Raw genomic sequence first — 21,634 nt, forward strand, 5'->3', positions numbered from 1 at the left:
AAACTTCGTTATCAGTCAACAGATCATGGCTGATACCCACATTTGTAACCTTACCCTCCCACATGTCACTATTTAGTTTTACTTAGTGTTTTCATTAGTTTCCAAAGCTTCAAGAGGTGTAAGATACACAAAAGAAAAACTTTTTACTTATCTTCACTTTCTCTTGTTGTTGTTGGCTCCAAGTCTTGCATCTAGGGGTACATTTTTGAGGCTGAAATTTTTATTTAACATAGTGGGTTCCTGATGACTAAATAACTGATGAAGATTAGCCTGTATATTTCTTAAATTTTATTCTTTGTTACATAATGAAATATCACATCGATTTTACAATTTCCACTTAATATTGCGAATTACATTGTTAGTGTTGATCATATAAATACGTCTGTCTCCAACAGACATATGCCCACACCTACTTACATACTGCAGTACTCACAATATTCCAAAGAGTTTACAAAGCAAAAGAGTTCACAAATTTTCTTGGCAAAAGAAGAATCTTCACTAACAAATATACCATTATTTTTAAATGAGTCCAGAAATAAATTTTATATTTATCATTAGATTGTCCATTTAATAATACAAATTTTAAGTATACCAGAAATTTCCTACTTTCAAATATTTTTAAAAGAAGAGTAATTCTAACTTTATGTACAGAGTGCTAACAAATTAATTTTTTTTATACATTTTGTGCTGAAATATAACACATCGTATACAAAATCAACAAAGATGATGTGACTTACCAAACGAAAGTGCTGGCACTTCGATAGACACACGGACAAACACAAACATACACACAAAATTCAACCTTTCGCAAGGGAGTAGAGGGAAAGATGAAAGGATGTGGGTTTTAAGGGAGAGGGTAAGGAGTCAATCCAATCCCGGGAGCGGAAAGCCTCCAATTGAATTGCTGAGACAATGGATTGATCATCGCCACTGGTATAACTTGAAAGATATGACTAAGCTGGAATTATTTGACATAGTAAGTATGTTTTCCTTTTAGCCCCAAAACTTGATACAGTGTAATAGATCAAAAAATCTTACATTAACTATGTGTGATAGGTTTTTAGTCAGCAGACCTTCACCGTGTACTTGCTCTTCGGGATGTAGTCAGGATTGGAGAGCAGTGTCACCTAATAATTAATATTTGGTGCTCATATATATACACCACGTGTAAGTTTGTTTACATAAGGTAAGTCTTTCCGCTTCCGGGAGTGGAATAGATAAAAAAATCTTACATTAACTATGTGTGATGGGTTTTTAGTCAGCAGACCTTCACCAAGTACTTGCTCTTCGGGATGTAGTCAGGATTGGAGAGCAGTGTCACCTAATAATTAATATCTGGTGCTCATATATATACACCACGTATAAGTTTGTTTACCTAAGGTAAGTCTTTCCGCTTCCGGGAGTGGAATGACTCCTTACCCTCTCCCTTAAAACCCACATCCTTTCGTCTTTCCCTCTCCTTCCCACTTCCATGATAAAGCAATCGTTGGTTGCGAAAGCTTGAATTTTGTGTGTATGTTTGTGTGTCTATCGACCTGCCAGCGCTTTCGTTTGGTAAGTCAAATCATCTTTATATATATACAAAATAGAAAGAAACTTCCACATGGGAAAAATATATTCAAAAACAATGATTCCAAGACTTACCAAGCGGGAAAGCGCCGGCAGACAGACACAATGAACAAAACACACAAACACACACACACAATTACTAGCTTTCGCAACCAATGGTTCCTTCTTCAGGAAGGAGAGGGAAAGACGAAAGGATGTGGGTTTTAAGGGAGAGGGTTAGGAGTCATTCCAATCCCGGGAGCGGAAAGACTTCCCTTAGGGGGAGAAAAAGGACAGGTGTACACACGCGCACAAACACACACACACACACACACACACACACACACACACACACACACACACACACAAATATCCATCCGCACATACACAGACACAAGCAGACATATTTAAAGGCCTTTAAATATGTAGTAATTGTGGGTGTGTGTTTGTGTGTTTTGTTCATTGTGCCTGTCTGCCGGCGTATATAGGTCACAATTAACTTTGGTATGCTTTCATCTCAGTTAATATCCAAACTTTTTTGGCACCCATATTACCACAAGAGCATTGAATTTGCTCACTGAATATGGATGTTCAGCTTTGGATAGGGTCCTACTAACTAAAATCATTATATTGGTTGTAAGCTCCCTATTTGAAAAGTGATATGTAATAAATGTGGAATTTGGAATGGTATGTGTTGAAGGTGGGTGGTAGGGGATGGTCATGCACAGCTTCTCATGTGCTTCTCCGTGTGTTCACATTCTGCCTTGACTTTTTCATTTAACGTGTCTCATATGCACATTCCTGGAGCAAGCAGGAATTGTAAAGTAGTCAATTTATTTAAACTGAGACTGATGTTGGTCATACAAACAGTTGCATTATGTTGAAAGTTAAAATGTCTGTGTATATTTTGCAGGAGACGTAAGGGTGTATATGGGCCATCTATGGGGAAAAAATGTGTACTCTTTGTGGATGATCTCGGTATGCCACAGAAAGAGGTATATGGTGCTCAGCCTCCAATTGAACTGCTGAGACAATGGATCGATCATCGCCACTGGTATGACTTGAAAGATACGACTAAGCTGGAATTAGTTGACATAGTAAGTATGTTTTCCTTTTAGCCTCGAAACTTGCTTGATACAGTGTAATAGATCAAAAAATCTTACATTAACTATACTGAAAATAGTTATTTCTTGTGACTGTTTGGAATATATATGAAAAACTAATAATTTTTATTAATTGAGCCCTGAAAGGCTTGCTCTCCATGTTGCTAGACTTCCACATGTCATAGGTCAGTTGAATTTTCTCTATATTTGTACATTTCTTTAACATTTCATCACAGTTCATGCAAAGGGTTCAAGTTGATCACTTCTACCTGAATATAAAACTGTAACTCTCAGCTTAAGTGAACACTGTCTGTGGTAATATGAATTAAAATTGTCATGACAATTTACACTGAAATGTATGAGACCACTCTTGTGCATGAAATACACTCCTGGAAATTGAAATAAAAACACCGTGAATTCATTGTCCCAGGAAGGGGAAACTTTATTGACACATTCCTGGGATCAGATACATCACATGATCACACTGACAGAACCACAGGCACATAGACACAGGCAACAGAGCATGCACAATGTCGGCACTAGTACAGTATATATCCACCTTTCGCAGCAATGCAGGTTGCTATTCTCCCATGGAGACGATCGTAGAGATGCTGGATGTAGTCCTGTGGAATGGCTTGCCATGCCATTTCCACCTGGCGCCTCAGTTTGACCAGCGTTCGTGCTGGACGTGCAGACCGCATGAGACGACGCTTCATCCAGTCCAAACATGCTCAATGGGGGACAGATCCAGAGATCTTGCTGGCCAGGGTAGTTGACTTACACTTTCTAGAGCACGTTGGGTGGCACGGGATACATGCGGACGTGAATTGTCCTGTTGGAACAGCAAGTTCCCTTGCCGGTCTAGGAATGGTAGAACGATGGATTCGATGACGGTTTGGATGTACCGTGCACTATTCAGTGTCCCCTCGACGATCACCAGAGGTGTACGGCCAGTGTAGGAGATCGCTCCCCACAGCATGATGCCGGGTGTTGGCCCTGTGTGCCTCGGTCATATGCAGTCCTGATTGTGGCACTCACCTGCACGGCGCCAAACATGCATACGACCATCATTGGCACCAAGGCAGAAGCGACTCTCATCGCTGAAGACGACACGTCTCCATTCGTTCCTCCATTCACGCCTGTCGCGACACCACTGGAGGCGGGGTGCACGATGTTGGGGCGTGAGCGGAAGACAGCCTAACGGTGTGCGGGACCGTAGCCCAGCTTCATGGAGACGGTTGCGAATGGTCCTCGCCGATACCTCATTTGCTGGGAAGTGGCGGTGCGGTGCCCTACGGCACTGCGTAGGATCCTACGGTCTTGGCGTGCAACTGTGCGTCGCTGCGGTCCGGTCCCAGGTCGACGGGCATGTGCACCTTCCGCCGACCACTGGCGACAACATCGATGTACTGTGGAGACCTCACGCCCCATGTGTTGAGCAATTCGGCGGTACGTCCACCCGGCCTCCCGTATGCCCACTATACGCCCTCGCTCAAAGTCCGTCAACTGCACATATGGTTCACGTCCACGCTGTCGCGGCATGCTACCAGTGTTAAAGACTGCGATGGAGCTCCGTATGCCACGGCAAACTGGCTGACACTGACGGCGGCGGTGCACAAATGCTGCGCAGCTAGCGCCATTCGACGGCCAACACCGCGGTTCCTGGTGTGTCCGCTGTGCCGTGCGTGTGATCATTGCTTGTACAGCCCTCTCGCAGTGTCCGGAGGAAGTATGGTGGGTCTGACACACCGGTGTCAATGTGTTCTTTTTTCCATTTCCAGGAGTGTACATCTTTTTGGCGTTTTGCTAGTGGTATGTAATCCTTAGTCATTCAATAGTTTGTGGAAGAATGTAATTGCACATGCCAGTTTCCAACTTAATATTCTCTATATTCAGAGTATGTACAGGGTGTTTCAAAAATGACTGGTATATTTGAAACGGCAATACAAACTAAACGGGCAGCGATAGAAATTCACCGTTTTTTGCAGTATGGTTGGGACAACAGTACATTTTCAGGCAGACAAACTTTCGAAATTATAGTAGTTACAATTGTCAACAACAGATGGCGCTGCGGTCTGGGAAACACTATAGTACGATATTTTCCACATATCCACCATGCGTAGCAATAATATGGCGTAGTCTCTGAATGAAATTACCCGAAACCTTTGACAACGTGTCTGGCGGAATGGCTTCACATGCAGATGAGATGTACTGCTTCAGCTGTTCAATTGTTTCTGTATTCTGGCGGTACACCTGGTCTTTCAAGTGTGCCCACAGAAAGAAGTCACAGGGGTTCATGTCTGGCGAATAGGGAGGCCAATCCACACCGCGTCCTGTATGTTTCGGATACCCCAAAGCAATCACACGATCATCAAAATATTCATTCAGGAAATTAAAGACGTTGGCCGTGCAATGTGTCTGGGCACCATCTTGCATAAACCACGAGGTGTTCGCAGTGTCGTCTAAGGCAGTTTGTACCACCACAAATTCATGAAGAATGTCCAGATAGCGTGATGCAGTAATCGTTTTGGATCTGAAAAATGGGCCAATGATTCCTTTGGAAGAAATGGCGGCCCAGACCAGTACTTTTTGAGGATGCAGGGACGATGGGACTGCAACATGGGGCTTTTTGGTTCCCCATATGCGCCAGTTCTGTTTATTGACGAAGCCGTCCAGGTAAAAATAAGCTTCGTCAGTAAACCAAATGCTGCCCACATGCATATCGCCGTCATCAATCCTGTGCACTATATCGTTAGCGAATGTCTCTCGTGCAGCAATGGTAGCGGTGCAGAGGGGTTGCCGCCTTTGAATTTTGTATGGATAGAGGTGTAAACACTGGCGCATGAGACGATACGTGGACGTTGGCATCATTTGGACCGCAGCTGCAACACGGCGAACAGAAACCCGAGGCCGCTGTTGGATCACCTGCTGCACTAGCTGCGCGTTGCCCTCTGTGGTTGCCGTACGTGGTCGCCCTACCTTTCCAGCACGTTCATCCGTCACGTTCCCAGTCCGTTGAAATTTTTCAAACAGATCCTTTATTGTATCGCTTTTCGGTCCTTTGGTTACATTAAACCTCCGTTGAAAACTTCGTCTTGTTGCAACAACACTGTGTTCTAGGCTGTGGAATTCCAACACCAGAAAAATCCTCTGTTCTAAGGAATAAGCCATGTTGTCCACAGCACACTTGCACGTTGTGAACAGCACACGCTTACAGCAGAAAGACGACGTACAGAATGGCGCACCCACAGACTGCGTTGTCTTCTATATCTTTCACATCACTTGCAGCGTCATCTGTTGTTGAAAATTGTAACTACTGTAATTTCGAAAGTTTGTCCGCCTGAAAATGTACTGTTGTCCCAAGCATATTGCAACAAACGGTGTATTTCTATCGCTGCTCGTTTAGTTTTTATTGCCGTTTCAAATATACCGGTCATTTTTGAAACACCTTGTACAAAATTATGATTGTGACACTTGATTTCTCTGTAAGTGCTTAACAACTTGGAAAACTCATAATAGGAGTTACAGACGTGGTTTTTGTGTCCCCTTTTATCAAAATACATTGAATTTTTTAGTTTATAGCTGAAACATCTTGAATGTGACTTCCATTGATTATATGACACACACGTCATTGGAAGTCACTTTTATCGACTAACTCATTGCTGAGTTATTCCGCATCAGGTGGAACAGTTTTAGAGATGGCTCCACCTCAACAATTTCTGAATAGATGAGTTTTTTTGCATAGGTTCCACAGTCTCTTGGGTGGATATGTTTCAGTTCAATACCTCCATTGGTTCTATTTCTATGCCTTTTATAAATATGGGTCCAAAGGTTGTACCACTTATGTGGTGACTTATCAACTTTTATGAAAGAGACTCTCAATTTGCAAGATCCTGCTTTTGTATACTTAGAGTTTTGTGCTGAATAAAAATATATCACAGATTTGATTTTTATATAAGTATCCAAAAATCGTAGGAAATTCATTGTGTGAATTGGGAAGCCCTCCTTTAGTCAGCCATAAATCAAAACTGTATAGATCAATTTCAACAGTAATTGATAACATGATACTCAGCCATTGCTGTCTTCTTGTTCATTTAGTACAATAGCTTCTGTCCTTCTTTATCAAGATATATGAACCAGTAAAATTGATGAAAACATGTTGGGCACCAAATAATGTTCTGGTGTTGAAGTGGTAATTTTCTATTATCCTGGGAAGTCTGTTGTCTTGGCAAATCTTCTTTCCCAGTCAGACTGAATTTGTTCAATTGCTTTCTGTGTAATATAAAAGATGGTAATGCCTGAAATGTTGATGTTGCAAAATTGCATAATTTAAACTGAACTAAAGGAATCAGTATTTAGTTATCTGATGTCCTCTGTGTGTTGTGTACCAAGATACCACATAAGAAGAGTTTGTGACAGTTGGTAGCTGAAGCACCATGGACATCCCTCTGCTATGGAAACTGCACCCAAACCACCACGCTGCCTGCAAGAATCAAATCCCCTGGAGTGGCAGATCCGCCAGGAAGGGAGACACACACTTAAGTAGCCATAACACAAGCAGTTACAAGTTGTATATCTGTCCAAGTCATTGTAGGGAGTTCCTTCAGAGCATTTGTCATGTCTTCAAGTCGTAACGTTGCCGAGAGATATAGAAACAGTAGCCAACATATAGACAGTGGATAGTCCTCAGTATGAACAGAACAGTGAATAGAATTGTCATGTCAGGACAGGGACTACATGCTGAGAGATTTAACTGACATGGAGAGTTCCCTAGTGGTGCCACCGGCTTTTAGAAACTATCTACATGGTAATGTTGATTAAGATCCAAGGTATCAACACACTGCAGCCATTCTCCCTGGTTGGCCCCCATTTGTGAGTAACTGGAAAAAAAAAAAAAAAAAAAAAAAAAAAAACAGAATTTTGTGTGACACTCAGTATCATTAAAGAATTTTTGAGTTCCCATCTCGTATTGTGGTATAATGTATAGGATAACAGATTCATGTACAAAAGGTTGTGCGTTCGAATCTTGTCTACTACAGCAAGTCTTTTTTTATTTTTAAATCTTTGTCAAAATGACTTTGATCATCATGATTTAACCCTTTGAATGTCAAGGTAACGATCTATGGTGTTGGCATGCTGATTACAGATGCTCTTTGCATTGAGTTATGTGTAAGTCAATAGCTATCATCAATTGAGCATCGTTTCAGTGAAATATTAGCGTTCAGTTATTACACTTTTGCATAGTTTGTTTATTTATATCATGTTTCGCAGTACATGTTTACATTCTGTTATTGCATTCCACGTTCTTGTTTTTGCGCAGTACTGTTATTTATCATAGTTTCTGTGTGTTTTTCTTCACATTACGAGTTTACAGTTTGTTTATTTTCTCCACTTTTTGTGAAAAATGCAACCTACACCAAGCCACAGCAGAGGACTTACCGAGAAAGACATTTGTGAACTTTTAGAACTTACTAGTGATACAGAGTGTTTTAGCAAAAGTGGGAACAGTTCAGAAAGTGACAGTGATGTACTCAATTTTATTGTGAATGAAAGTGAAGATGAAATGGAAGATGTACAATACACTGAAGTAATTTCACCTGAAACACTCCAGCCATTACCACATCAATTTCAAGAGCTGCCAGGACCAAAATATATGCGACCAGCAGGATCTCCTATGATAGAATATTTAAATCTATTCTTTTCTACAACATTGCTGCAGCTTATTCTAACTGAAACAAATCAGTCAGCTACACAGTTTATAACTCAACATGCTATACTGTCCTATGTTGTCCGAACTGTATAAGAAATGGAAGATTGTGACAAGCACCAAGGTAAGAGGTTTTATTGCTTGCTTACTAAATATGGGACTCAATGAAAGGCCCACAATGCTCTCATCTGGGAGCACAAAACTGTCACAGGCATTTCCATGGTTTGGTAAAATGTTTTCTGCCCACTGATTTAGGCATCTTATGAAATTCTTTCATCTTGTGGATAGTGATAAATGTCCAGCACCAGGCCATTCTGATTATGACCCATGTATCAGGTAGCAGCCATTGGTAGATCATTCTAATATATTTAGAGATCATGAGACACCTCATGAACAACTTAGTACCGATGAGAGTCTAATTGGCACTAAATGTCACACTTATCTATTACAATATTTGCCAAACAAACACCAACATCGACGGGGAATCAAATTCTAGATGCTGTTGCGGGTTTTATACTTACAGAGGTGCCAAAAACCAAGAAGATAAGGCTGAGATTGCAAGACATGGCTTAGACTACTGTGTTGTCTAGAAGTTACTGTGTTTGGGCAATTACTTGAATGAGGGATCTATCTTTGTGGACAACTTTTCATTTCAGTACCACTTGTAAAAAGTCTTTATAAATGAGGTACATACATTACTGGCACTGTAAGTAAAAAAGAGGAAATATTTGCCAGAGCAATTTAGCAAAAAATTGGGAATTGGGGAAAAGATGTCAGTCAGGTCTGGTACTAGCATGTGCGTACCAAGAGAAAAATCTCGGCCCACCCTCATTCTCTTACTGCCAAATAAAGTTGGTGCTGGTGACATTGAAGACCAAAATAAAAATGAAACCGTAAAAATCCAGAAAGAATACACCAGTACAACCAGTATATGAGTGGAATAGACACATCTGACACGATGCTGTATGTGTATTTTGTTGAAAGGCGAACTCGCCATTACTGGAAGAAGGTAGCTCTTAACATACTGTCAAGAATGGTGCTGAACGCTTACATATTATACAAAGAGCATAGTAAAGGAAGCAAAGTTGTTTCCAGATATGTATATACTGTAATGATAATTGAAGCCTTGTCAGATGAATGTCCGACCATTCTGATTTAGGTTTTCCGTGATTTCCCTAAATCGCTCCAGACAAATGCTGGGATGGTTCCTTTGAAAGGGCATGGCTGACTTCCTTCCCCATCCTTCCCTAATCTGATGAGACCGATGACCTCGTTGTCTGGTCTCCTTCCCCAAACAACCCAACCCAACTCACATGAATGGCTGCAAGAAAAACATCCAACTGATGATCATTGTGGTTCTCCGGGTTTGAGAAAACTTCCAGCGAAGAAAGAGTCAAGAAGCTGGGTGTGTACTAGTGATGGAAGGAAAAGAAGGTTCAAGAACTGTTTGTAATAGATGTAATAATGGGTTACATAGTGAATTTTTTCCTAAACGCAAATGGTTAAATCATACTGTAGACATGGAAATTCTGTAATGTTGTCTTCAAATAAATAATTATTGTCTTTCTAAATAACAACACAAATTTCATATCCCTCATGTCATTTTACTCAGAACTGTGTGTAGATTCTATGGACTGTAGTCAGGGCCGGCCTTAGCCATCCAGGTGCCCCAGGCGAGTCGTCCAGTTGGCGCCCTTTATTGTATAAATAGCGAACCTGGCAGTGCTTTGCAACATGGTATTTGACTGTTTTCTAGAAATCGTCTTAAGTGGTTAATGGGGTCATCTTATGATCATAACATGGTGTTTTCCATCGTAAATTTGAGTATTTTATTTTTTTAAATGGAAATGAAATCCAAATAATCTGAAAGCCCGCTAAGACGCTCCATGTGAGTCTTGTGTAGCCTGTGACGTCAGTCCAGCATGCTGCTGTCGCTGCCGTAACAGTCAGTATACCAGTGATACATTGTTTGGGCATTCACGTTTTGGGGAATTGTCTAAAAATATTGCCTAGTACTGCACTGTACTTCTACAAAAATTGCAGAAAATTGTTTTTGCGTGTTCCAAACAAAGAAAAGATGCGTAAAATGTGGTTGAAACAGGCTCGTATATCCCAAATACACTCCTGGAAATTGAAATAAGAACACCGTGAATTCATTGTCCCAGGAAGGGGAAACTTTATTGACACATTCCTGGGGTCAGATACATCACATGATCACACTGACAGAACCACAGGCACATAGACACAGGCAACAGAGCATGCACAATGTCGGCACTAGTACAGTATATATCCAACTTTCGCAGCAATGCAGGCTGCTATTCTGCCATGGAGACGATTGTAGAGATGCTGGATGTAGTCCTGTGGAACGGCTTGCCATGCCATTTCCACGTGGCGCCTCAGTTGGACCAGCGTTCGTGCTAGGCGTGCAGACCGTCCCAAACATGCTCAATGGGGGACAGATCCGGACATCCTGCTGGCCAGGGTAGTTGACTTACACGTTCTAGAGCACATTGGGTGGCACGGGATACATGCGGACGTACATTGTCCTGTTGGAACAGCAAGTTCCCCTGCCGGTCTAGGAATGGTAGAACGATGGGTTCGATGACGGTTTGGATGTACCGTGCACTATTCAGTGTCCCCTCGACGATCACCAGAGGTGTACGGCCAGTGTAGGAGATCGCTCCCCACACCATGATGCCGGGTGTTGGCCCTGTGTGCCTCAGTCGTATGCAGTCCTGATTGTGGCGCTCACCTGCACGGCGCCAAACACGCATACGACCATCAGTGGCACCAAGGCAGAAGCGACTCTCATCGCTGAAGACGACACGTCTCCATTCGTCCCTCCATTCACGCCTGTCGCGACACCACTGGAGGCAGGCTGCACGATGTTGGGGCGTGAGCGAAAGACGGCCTAACGGTGTGTGGGACTGTAGCCAAGCTTCATGGAGATGGTTGCGAATGGTCCTCGCCGATACCTCAGGAGCAACAGTGTCCCTAATTTGCTGGGAAGTGGCGGTGCGGTGCCCTACGGCACTGCGTAGGATCCTACGGTCTTGGCGTGCAACTGTGCGTCGCTGCGGTCTGGTCCCAGGTCGACGGGCACGTGCACCTTCCGCCGACCACTGGCGACAACATCGATGTACTGTGGAGACCTCACGCCCCACGTGTTGAGCAATTCGGCGGTACGTCCACCCGGCCTCCCGCATGCCCTCTATACGCCCTCGCTCAAAGTCCGTCAACTGCACATACGGTTCACGTCCACGTTGTCGTGGCATGCTACCAGTGTTAAAGACTGCGATGGAGCTCCGTATGCCACGGCAAACTGGCTGACACTGACGGCGGCGGTGCACAAATGCTGCGCAGCTAGCGCCATTCGACGGCCAACACCGCGGTTCCTGGTGTGTCCACTGTGCCGTGCGTGTGATCATTGCTTGTACAGCCCTCTCGCAGTGTCCGGAGGAAGTATGGGGGGTCTGGCACACCGGTGTCAATGTGTACTTTTTTCCATTTCCAGGAGTGTATTTCTTTTCTTTTCTGAAGCACCCCTGTACTAAAACAAACAAAACAAAACAAAAATTATTCAAATTGGTCAATCCATTTCTTTGTTTTGGTGAGACTAACACACAACAATTGATTTTTATACATAGGAGGTAATATGTATAACGAAAAAACACTAATTTTGTTTTGGGTACAATATTTTTATTGAATTTAATGTAACTGTAAGCCATAAACCTATATTTTCTGTCAGTCATCTAAACACAAAACATATTACACCTAATGAAAAACAATTATAAAGAACTAAAATATTACTTTTCTCGCTTTTCTATTGGCAAAGTCTCTGATCAGATTAGCAAAGTCCAGGTTTTCTGCAACTTCATTTTCAATGGACAGTGAGGCCAAACTGGTTAGTCTTGTTTGAGACATTGTAGACTGCAAGTACGTTTTTATCAACTTCAGTTTGGAAAAACTGCGTTCGCCGCTTGCGACAGTCACTGGTATTGTTAGCAAAATACGTAATGTTATCCAGATGTTGGGATATAACTCTTGAAGATTATGCTTTTTTATGAAGTTGAAGGCTTCAATAGGCGTTGCCTGTCTGTCTTCGAGATAGTGTTGCAGGCCTGCCTAAAATTTCGTCGCACAGCAAATTTCCATCAATACCTGACTTCATGTTGACAGTTAACTTTTCTTGTAATTTAGAACAGCATTGTATTAGTTCTTATTTATTTTGATTTTTTTAAATGTCAAACAAGAAACTCCACGTCGCAGAAAATTCTTGCATCTGTTCAAATCTTTCTTTCATGGATATGGGCACGGTGTCCAACAGTGCATTGAAAAACTCTACTTTAAACTTCTTTTTTGGGTCAGTTATTTGATCATCAACAGCCTCTTCACCCAGCCTGCGTTTAATACGTCTTAATCGCATTTGTGGTTTAAATAATGGCTGCGTATCAAGATCCGAAGCCAGTTCAGTTGCTGTTACAATAGCTTGTTCGAAACCTGTTTGTCTATATGTTTCCAAATAAGAGCAACATTTCTCAAGGATTCCCATAAACTCAACAAAGTTGATTGTGGGTGACTGACTTGCTTTACTCACTACGTTAATTTGAAACAGAACATCATACCATGTCACGAGAGAAACAATGAAGCTGAAGTCTTTTCATTGTCCTCCTACTGTTGTCGCTTCGTGTGACACCGCTTTGTTCAGTAGCGTCGGCCAAGGAAACCAAAGCATCATGCATTTCACATAATTGATAACGAACCGCTTTGACGCTATCAATTCGAGCTTCCCAGCGTGTGTCACTTACATTTTTCAGGGTGTATATCTTCAAATGGTCGGTCAAAATTTTCCATCTATTTACCGATCCAGCAAATAGATTAAACATTTTTTGTAACATTCCGAACAGTGTCACGGATTTTACTGATGATTTTGCCTCATCACACAATACCAAATTATAACTATGGCATCCACAAGGCACAAAAAAAGCTAGTGGATTTAACTTCTTAATTCTGTTCTGGACGCCTTTATTTTTCCCCTTCATGTTCACGCCGTTATCGTTGCCCTGTCCTTTGCAGTCATTAATGTTAAGGTCAAGATCACTCAATGTTTTTAAAATGCTTTCTGTGAGACCTTCACCGGTTGTATCATCTATTTGCAGAAATGAGATGAAATGTTCTTTTACACTTACGCCAACCTCGGTTATGTCGGTGTATCTTAAAGTTATCGAAAGTTGTTCTTAGTGGCTTATATCTGGAGCACAGTCAGCTATGATTGCATAATACTTTGAACCCTTTATGCGGGATACGATTGTAGACATAACGTGTGATGCCATGAGTTCTATTAATTCATTTTGTATATTTTTGCCGCAATAATGGTCAGCCAAATCACCATTCAATGCCAGTCTGACGTGCTCTTCCATGATTGGATCAAACTTTGCCAATAACTGTACAAGACCTAAGAATTTTCCATCATTTGGGGTAAATAATTTATCTGATAACCCTCTGAATGCCATAGTATTTTCAGCCAAATACAAAGTAATGTGCATCAATCTTTGAAGCATATTGCTCCATCGTAAACTTTCTTTAGAAATTAGCTTTTGTCAATAGTTAATCCAGCTTTAAACCTGATTTTAGCTTCAGTCCATGCAGTTTCAGAGCTTCACTTAAATGTTTCCAATTTCTGAAACCCACAGTGGTAGTCAAATTAGTAGTTGACTTTAAATCAAACAGTCGACAACAAAAGCAAAAGACACTGTTGTTTGATACAGAATAAACTAGCCACCGTCGTCTGATAGTTTCTTCGTTTGATAGTTTTCTTGTGTAATGAGTTGAAGAGAAATGACGCCCATTTTCATCTTTTGGAAAGTTATTTAGACATACTTGTGAGGGTCCAGATATTATAATGCGATCTATATCTCTAGCAGTAAGTACTTTTGGCCACATAACTACATCAGAAACGTATTCTTTTATTGCAAGAACGTTGAAACTTTCATTGACCACAGATGTCATGTGTTGATTTTGACTTGGAGAAATACCAGAGGATTCATGCAAAGATGTACTGCGCTGGTCAATTTGATCACCTTCAATAGGTGATTGTATATTTTTTGTGTATAATTGTTCACTGTCTGAAGAAATATTTGCTGATACATGGACTTTTGATTCAATATCTGAAGTATTTGCCTTAGAATTTCCTTTAAGGTACTTATAAATATTCATGTGCTTTTTAGTTTCTTCAAGAACTTTTTCTTTTTCAGCTTTTCTTTTCCGATTTTCTGAACCAGAAAGCTTTTTTTTAATTATTTCCTTCTCTTCTGGCATGATTTAATAATTTGACAAATTATTGCTTGCACACTGCCCTATTTCGCGACCACAATATTCAATCTATAACAAATAAAGAAATTCACCTATCAGTAGATGTAACTAGAAAAATACCTGAACTGAAAGATAAAAATGTTTTTCGCACTTACCAGAAAATTAAAATGTTGACACAGTCACGACACTCGTTTCACTCACAATTATTCAGCCACGAAAACATGACCGCTGCCTCCGACTCTTACTGACAATTACTGACATGTGGGTGCAAATTGTAGCGCTGCCAACATATGCAGTCTAACAAACATTGTGTGGCCCTGTATTATTTCAGTACGTTAGGGGAGAATTCTCTATGAATGCAGTGCACGCATTGCATGATCTATTAATTAATGTACATGACCCATTAAGTCACAAATATTCGATATAAATACATTTGTATTAATTAAATCATAATGTAATGTATATTTCACAGTCTGTATTTTCTTTTATTTGGAGCGACCCGTAGTTTCTGTTGTGAACAAGAGATGGTGTGGCTGCATGGGCTCTTCCTTGTTGCAGTTCTTGAAACAAATAAGAGAGGCGCTTTGGTAGAGCCCGTGGTAGCCCGTGTCAAACATGGATGGTTGCAGACAATACGAAGATTGCATTCTGCATGATTTCTCTTCTGCTACCCCGAATTCATCGCGCATTCGTGAGATTAGCGACGTATGTTGAATGAGACTGAATGTGATTGTAAATTGTATTTTTTTTTTTACATGCGTTTAGTGCGTGGCGCGCCTTGGGCCCCAGCGCCCTGGGCGACCGCCCGGGTCGCCCCACCCTAAAGTCGGCGCTGACTGTAGTTATCCTTCTTAAACTGAAGCACAGTGTTGGATGTACAGAATCAAAGTCAAAAAAAAAAATTGTTTGGACTGTCACAATCAAATTCATTTGAAACATTATGATAATCTGTGTAAGCCATAATATTCTACACACTTTTATGGATAAGTGGTAATTTTCTAAAGTGAATACTTTGTGAAATATAGCAATTTAAATGGAATGTAGCATAACGGTATAAATATGCATAACACTTTTAGCACACACCACTCCAAATTGGCTGGCTGCAAAAGGGTTAAATCTAATTTTAGTAATTTCCATTCCTTTGCCACATAATTTTAATAATAATGTCAACTTCCTCATTTGCTCTCATTTTTTGTCCTATCATTCTTTCTCCTCTTGAAACCTTTGTTCACATTTTTAAATTGATTTTATGTATAAATTTCTATTTAATTTCATTTGTTTTATCACCATGTTGTTTTGTCCACATTATTGTGTTATATATCTGTTTCTCATTTTGCTTCAATTTTGCTTTACTTATAAACCCATCTTTGATCTAAATTTTCATCTGCATCATTTTGTCCATAGTGCACTAGGTATTTAGATTATGTTTTATGTGTTTGTATGATGATCACTGTGCAAATAAAAACTGCACGTCTGTTAACAAAGATACATGTTTTACAACATTGCACAAATATAAATAGATTATTTTGCCTTTTTAAACTGATAGATTGGAATTTTCAAATAATTAAATATTATAATGGCCAAATATAATTAAAGTCATATTCATTTAAATTATATAAAAGAAAAATGAAACAAATGACAAAGTTCATGCAGTAATTAAAATAATGTGACAATTGACTAGAAACAAACAGTTATGTTTAAACAAATTAAGTAAATAAAAATAATAGAGTAATAATTTTAATAAGCCTTAAAAATAAAAAAATAAGAAATTTAGTGCATCAGCCAAGATTTAAACCTGCTATCTCCTGCATGTGTTCCTGTTACACTATCCGTTATACCATACAACCTGACTAGACAATTCCACTTTTTTAACACTGTTGAGTGCCACACAAAATTTCAATTTATTTTCTTGTTCCTTCAATTACTAGCAGTGAGTGCCCATCGTGGTGAATGGCCGCAGTGTGTGATACGTGGGATCTTAACCCACATCGCTGTATAGACAGATTTGAAAAGTTGATTCCACTGCTCAGGATCTCTCCTTGTGAATACTGTTACTGATTTTGTTGAGCAACATTTATACAATATTTTTGAAGGACCACACTGCCATTTGAATCTTTTATTGTTTATGTCCTTAAAACATAGTGATACTATCATTAAATACTAGATACATGTTCTCATCTTTTATTTACCAATATAAGCCTGTTTTTACTAAATGTGATGTGGTCCTTCAATTATTTTCTGATCTCTTACAAAATAGTGATTCCACATCTGGCATTTGGTGGGGAGTTAATATTTTTCTTAATTTTTGACCAAGTTTGAGCATGACAACATGTTAAATGTCCTGTAATATATGTTAAAGGCAAACAATCAAATATTTGAAAATGGCTTAAAAGGCTGAAACTTGGGTTGTGCTTTCATAAACAATAAAACAATCAAATGGTAGTGTGTTCCTTTAAAAAGTGAGTATTGTTTATTTGGAACTGTTCTTAGATTAGCTGCATCAAGATAGAAGATTAGTTTTCTTTCAACTTTAGTTCAGAGATCATTATTTAGTTTGTGCGAATGTAACTATAGTCAGTGGAGCACAGATAGGTTAAACCTACATTCTACAATTGGTGTAACCAGTGTTAACAATTTGAGGAATGTATTTTACAATTCACAATTCGGTGATACTTTTATTGTTTGTGGGCTGCCCTAGGAGCCACACATCCATCCTATCGGGATAGCTGTATTATCCTTTTTCATCAGCAGCAATAGCTTCATCATAGTGCACACCCCCAGTTCACAACAAAATGCAGACTAACATGAGGTGACATTCTTTAATCTGTTTCTCCATTGCTATTACAAGGGGATTTTCCATAGCTGCTTTTTAAAGAAATTCCACTCATCATAGATACAAAAGTTCGTTTCATGTGGTCATAACTTAATAAAATTCTTATAATGGGCTGTAGATCCATCACTAAAGCAGCAAATGTACTTCATATTGTTACCCTCAAATATTTGATGAGCCTCATAGATATGTATGAACTGGAATGGTATCATAACAAAGTAAGTTGTTACTAGATAAAATAGAAAGAAACTTGCACATGGGAAAAATATATTAAAAACAAAGATTCCAAGACTTACCAAGCGGGAAAGCGCCGGTAGATAGGCACAATAAAATAACACACAAACACACACACACAAAATTTCGAGCTTTCGCAACCGGCGGCTGCTTCGTCAGGAAAGAGGGAAGGAAAAGGAAAGATGAAAGGATGTGGGTTTTAAGGGAGAGGGTAAGGAGTCATTCCAATCCCGGAAGCGGGAAGACCCACCCAAGGGGGGAAAAAGGATAGGCACATAACCGTGCGCGCGCACACGCTCACACACACACACACACACACACACACACACACACACACACACACACACACACACACAAAAGCAGACATATTTAAAGGCAAAGAGTTTGGGCAGAGATGTCAGTCGAGGCAGAAGTCTTCTGCAGATATGATCTTTGGTATTTTAAAATGAAATGGTGGTATATCAAACCATGAAGCTTTAGATCCAGTTCCTCCATTAACTCTTCTACTGTTGTAAGATGCGTCTCTGGTATCTTCTCTTTCAGCATGATCCCATTATTGGCTGAAACCACCCATAACATTATCATTTTTCGGTGGTTGGAAATGGGCCCTTTTTCATTCATTCAGTGACTTTCCTGCCTTTTTGAAGAAGTTCGGCTGTCAGTATATGTAATTAAAAATCTAGTCTGTAATAAATTCTTATTTAGCACAAAAAGTCATTTGAGTGTACAAAAGCTTGGGATCTTAACTGATACCCTAACTTTGCACATCGTTATGCATTTAGATGGTCCAAACTTGGAACCCATATTTATGAGAAGCTGTAGAATTGGAACCAAAGAAGATATAGAGCTATGGTCCAAACTTCGATCCCATATTTACGAGAAGCTGTAGAAATGGAACTAAAGGAGATATAGGGCTGATACTTTGTACAAATATGTTCAAGACATTTTGGAGCCTTCCCATAAAATTTTGTTACGTATGGAAACAGTCCCGTTGCACCCTGGTCTGCTTCATGTGAAATGACTCAGAACCACATCATGCATAACTCATTTAATTGTGGTATGGTTCTTACTATGGGCTCTGCTGGAGAAGTTGGTATGATTGGTACAAACACAGTACCCTTGATGAATCCCTACAAGAAAAGCTTCAAGAGATGTCAGGTCAGACATGCGTGATGGGTTTTTAGTCTGTAGACCTTCACCATGTACTCACTCTTCGGGATGTAGTCAGAATTGGAAAGCAGTGTCACCTAATAATTAATATGTGGTGCTCGTATATATAAACCAGTTGCGAAAGCTCGTAATTCTGTGTGTGTGTTTGTGTGTTTTGTTCATGTACCTGTCTGCCGGCGCTTTCCCGCTTGGTAAGTCTTGGAATCTTTGTTTTTAATATATTTTTCCCATGTGGAAGTTTCTTTCTATTGTATTTAAACCACATATAAGTTTGTTTACCCATGGAGAAGGGGAACTATATGATGAGGCTTGGTAGGATGCCGAAAATAGCCTCAGACTCATCTTGGAGGAGAAAGGATATGTAAAAGCAAAGAAGACCAAGTCATTTAGCATCTATTCTGGTGGTGGCTAGGAACCAAAGCAAGAGCCTTTTTTGGCTGTGGTTATGAGACCCTGCAGTCTCAAAACCGAAGTGTTCCTGCAATGTGATTTGATTGGCAGAGAGGCTGTCCTGATGACTACTCAGATTATTTCTACATTTTTCACTGATTGAGAATTGCTTGGCATTCATGAATTTAGTGGACTGTGATATAAGGATGTAGACAGTGTTACATAAGCAGGTTTGGGTTTGTCTTGGGAATGTGCACAGATACCCCATGAAGTTCAAGTGATCACTTATGAAAAGTGGGGAACTGGGGTTACAGTCCTCATCCATAACAAATTTTCGTATGTCAGTATTGGGCAGTAAATCTCTGCCTCATATTGCTGATGTCAAGGAATTGCCAGACAGCCAATAAACTATGAAGTATTTCATACAGCTGTGGATTGTTTACAGTGTTTGTTCTTTCACACATGCACATAAGTATTTGGCCTACATCAGTATAAAACTGTTGGTTGTTGATGCATCAATGAGAAGGTGATGCATGAGAAAGCTGGCCTCTTTGTAAAATTCCAGTAATAAAAATTTCTCATGTTTGGAGCCTAGGCACACCTTGTACAACCAATCCATTTACCTGGAGAGTGATTATTAAGCAAATCCAAAACATGGGTGATATGAAATGCACACTGCATTCATGATCAACTTCATCAATGAGTGGGATTAATAATTTTTCCAGCAAATGTAAGTTCCCTTTTCCAGTGATTTTTTTCTCTCGGAAAAAGAAATGCCTACGAACCTTACTCATGATTAATGTTCAAAAGATATTAACTTTTTGGCTGTCATGAAAATTTCACACAATTTTTCATGGATTCTCTCTGCTCCCATTTCTATAGTTGTGTTTTTTAACTTTACCACTTAAATCAAATGTTGACTCTTCAATAAAGATAATATTTCTGGTGAAATGTACATTTTATCTAATCACTAATATTTTTCCATGAGAATCATCATGAACCATCTTATTAGCTTCTTTAAGTTGTTGTATCATTGCTAATTTTTACAATACATGTCATCTCGTCTCAAACAGTTACACATGGAATGCCCAACTCACGAGAACTATACCCAGTTAGTTTTGCAGGACTATTAACAGACCTTTGCCTCACTTTCTATACAGTGTCGTCTAACAACACTTGATCAACCTGAGGAATTTTTTATGACTTACCAAGCGCCCAGTTCTAAAAAAACATTTATGCCATTCACAAGTCATAATTCTAGTGGGAGTATCTTTAATGTACTAGGTATGAAAATTGCATTGCACAGTTGTCTTGGAGTTTCATTCTCCAAACCGAAAAACAGCGTTCACACTATGGGCCAGTGAATTCAGCCATCCTTGCTACAACTGTCACTAACACTTGACTGTATGTGATCCATAATAGCTTAGTACAAGGACTAAAACTGATCTATTTTCATACAAAGCTATTCTGAGATGAGGTTTGTAGTTGCACAAATGAGTTTGTGAAACTCCTTTTAGAAGGAGTTTATTTTTCTGCTGGAAGCCTCTAAAATCTCCAGTGTTTTTTGGTGTACAGTAGAAAACACACTGCAGATGCAAACCCTTGTGTGAAACCACCATCCCCCTAGGTAACAGAGCACAAGGCATATCTGCACAGCAGTCCCATCTTCTCCACTGGTGATCATGGCATTCAGTAGCAATCAGTGAACAACAGATAACATTGCAAGATATTCCACCTATGGTGTGTGAGCGTACGGATTGACGTTTGCTGCCAAAGGTGTGGCCTAGCGTCAGATGCCGGCTTTTTTTAGATGATGTTTCCAAACACAGATTTCTATCCTCAATTTGTTCCTCAATGCACCCTACACAGTCCCTCAATGATCCTTGCAACATGTCTCGGACAGCTTGTATACTTGTACATAGCTTTGATTATCAGATTGTACAGGCCCCAATGCTCTTCAACAGCAACAGTTAACACCATTTACAGCTTCAAGTTTATACCAATACTGCACAAGACAGTTCCTTTGAAGCTCTCTACATCTGTCTGCGACAGGAAGGAATAAAACTAAATACTGTAGCATAATTTTGATGTACAGAGATGTTGCAACCTATTTCCTCACTATAACACATATTACATTCTAGGTAAAGATATGCTAACAGTACTGTACCTGTAAATACACTAAGACTAATCTTGTCTAACTTCATAAGTTTAAATACCTGTAGCAAACCTATTAATTTAGCTAATCGGAGCAGAAATTCAATAATGAGATGCTCCTCAAGTGAAAATTGTCTTCAAAATTACAATGTATAATTAACTTTTAGTTTCAGAACTACCAAAGGC

General features: G+C 39.9%; 1 protein-coding gene across 1 annotated transcript in view; it reads left to right on the plus strand.

The window, feature by feature from the left end:
• Positions 1 to 21,634, plus strand: part of LOC126336262 (dynein axonemal heavy chain 3) — a 1,127,841-nt gene that overhangs the window by 630,102 nt on the left and 476,105 nt on the right. The window contains exon 36 of the mRNA XM_049999758.1: positions 2,462 to 2,645. Within this exon, the coding sequence (XP_049855715.1) occupies positions 2,462 to 2,645 (184 nt within the window). The remainder of the gene's footprint in view (positions 1 to 2,461; positions 2,646 to 21,634) is intronic.

Source organism: Schistocerca gregaria, chromosome 2 (assembly GCF_023897955.1).
Source record: "Schistocerca gregaria isolate iqSchGreg1 chromosome 2, iqSchGreg1.2, whole genome shotgun sequence".
Taxonomy (NCBI): domain Eukaryota; kingdom Metazoa; phylum Arthropoda; class Insecta; order Orthoptera; family Acrididae; genus Schistocerca; species Schistocerca gregaria.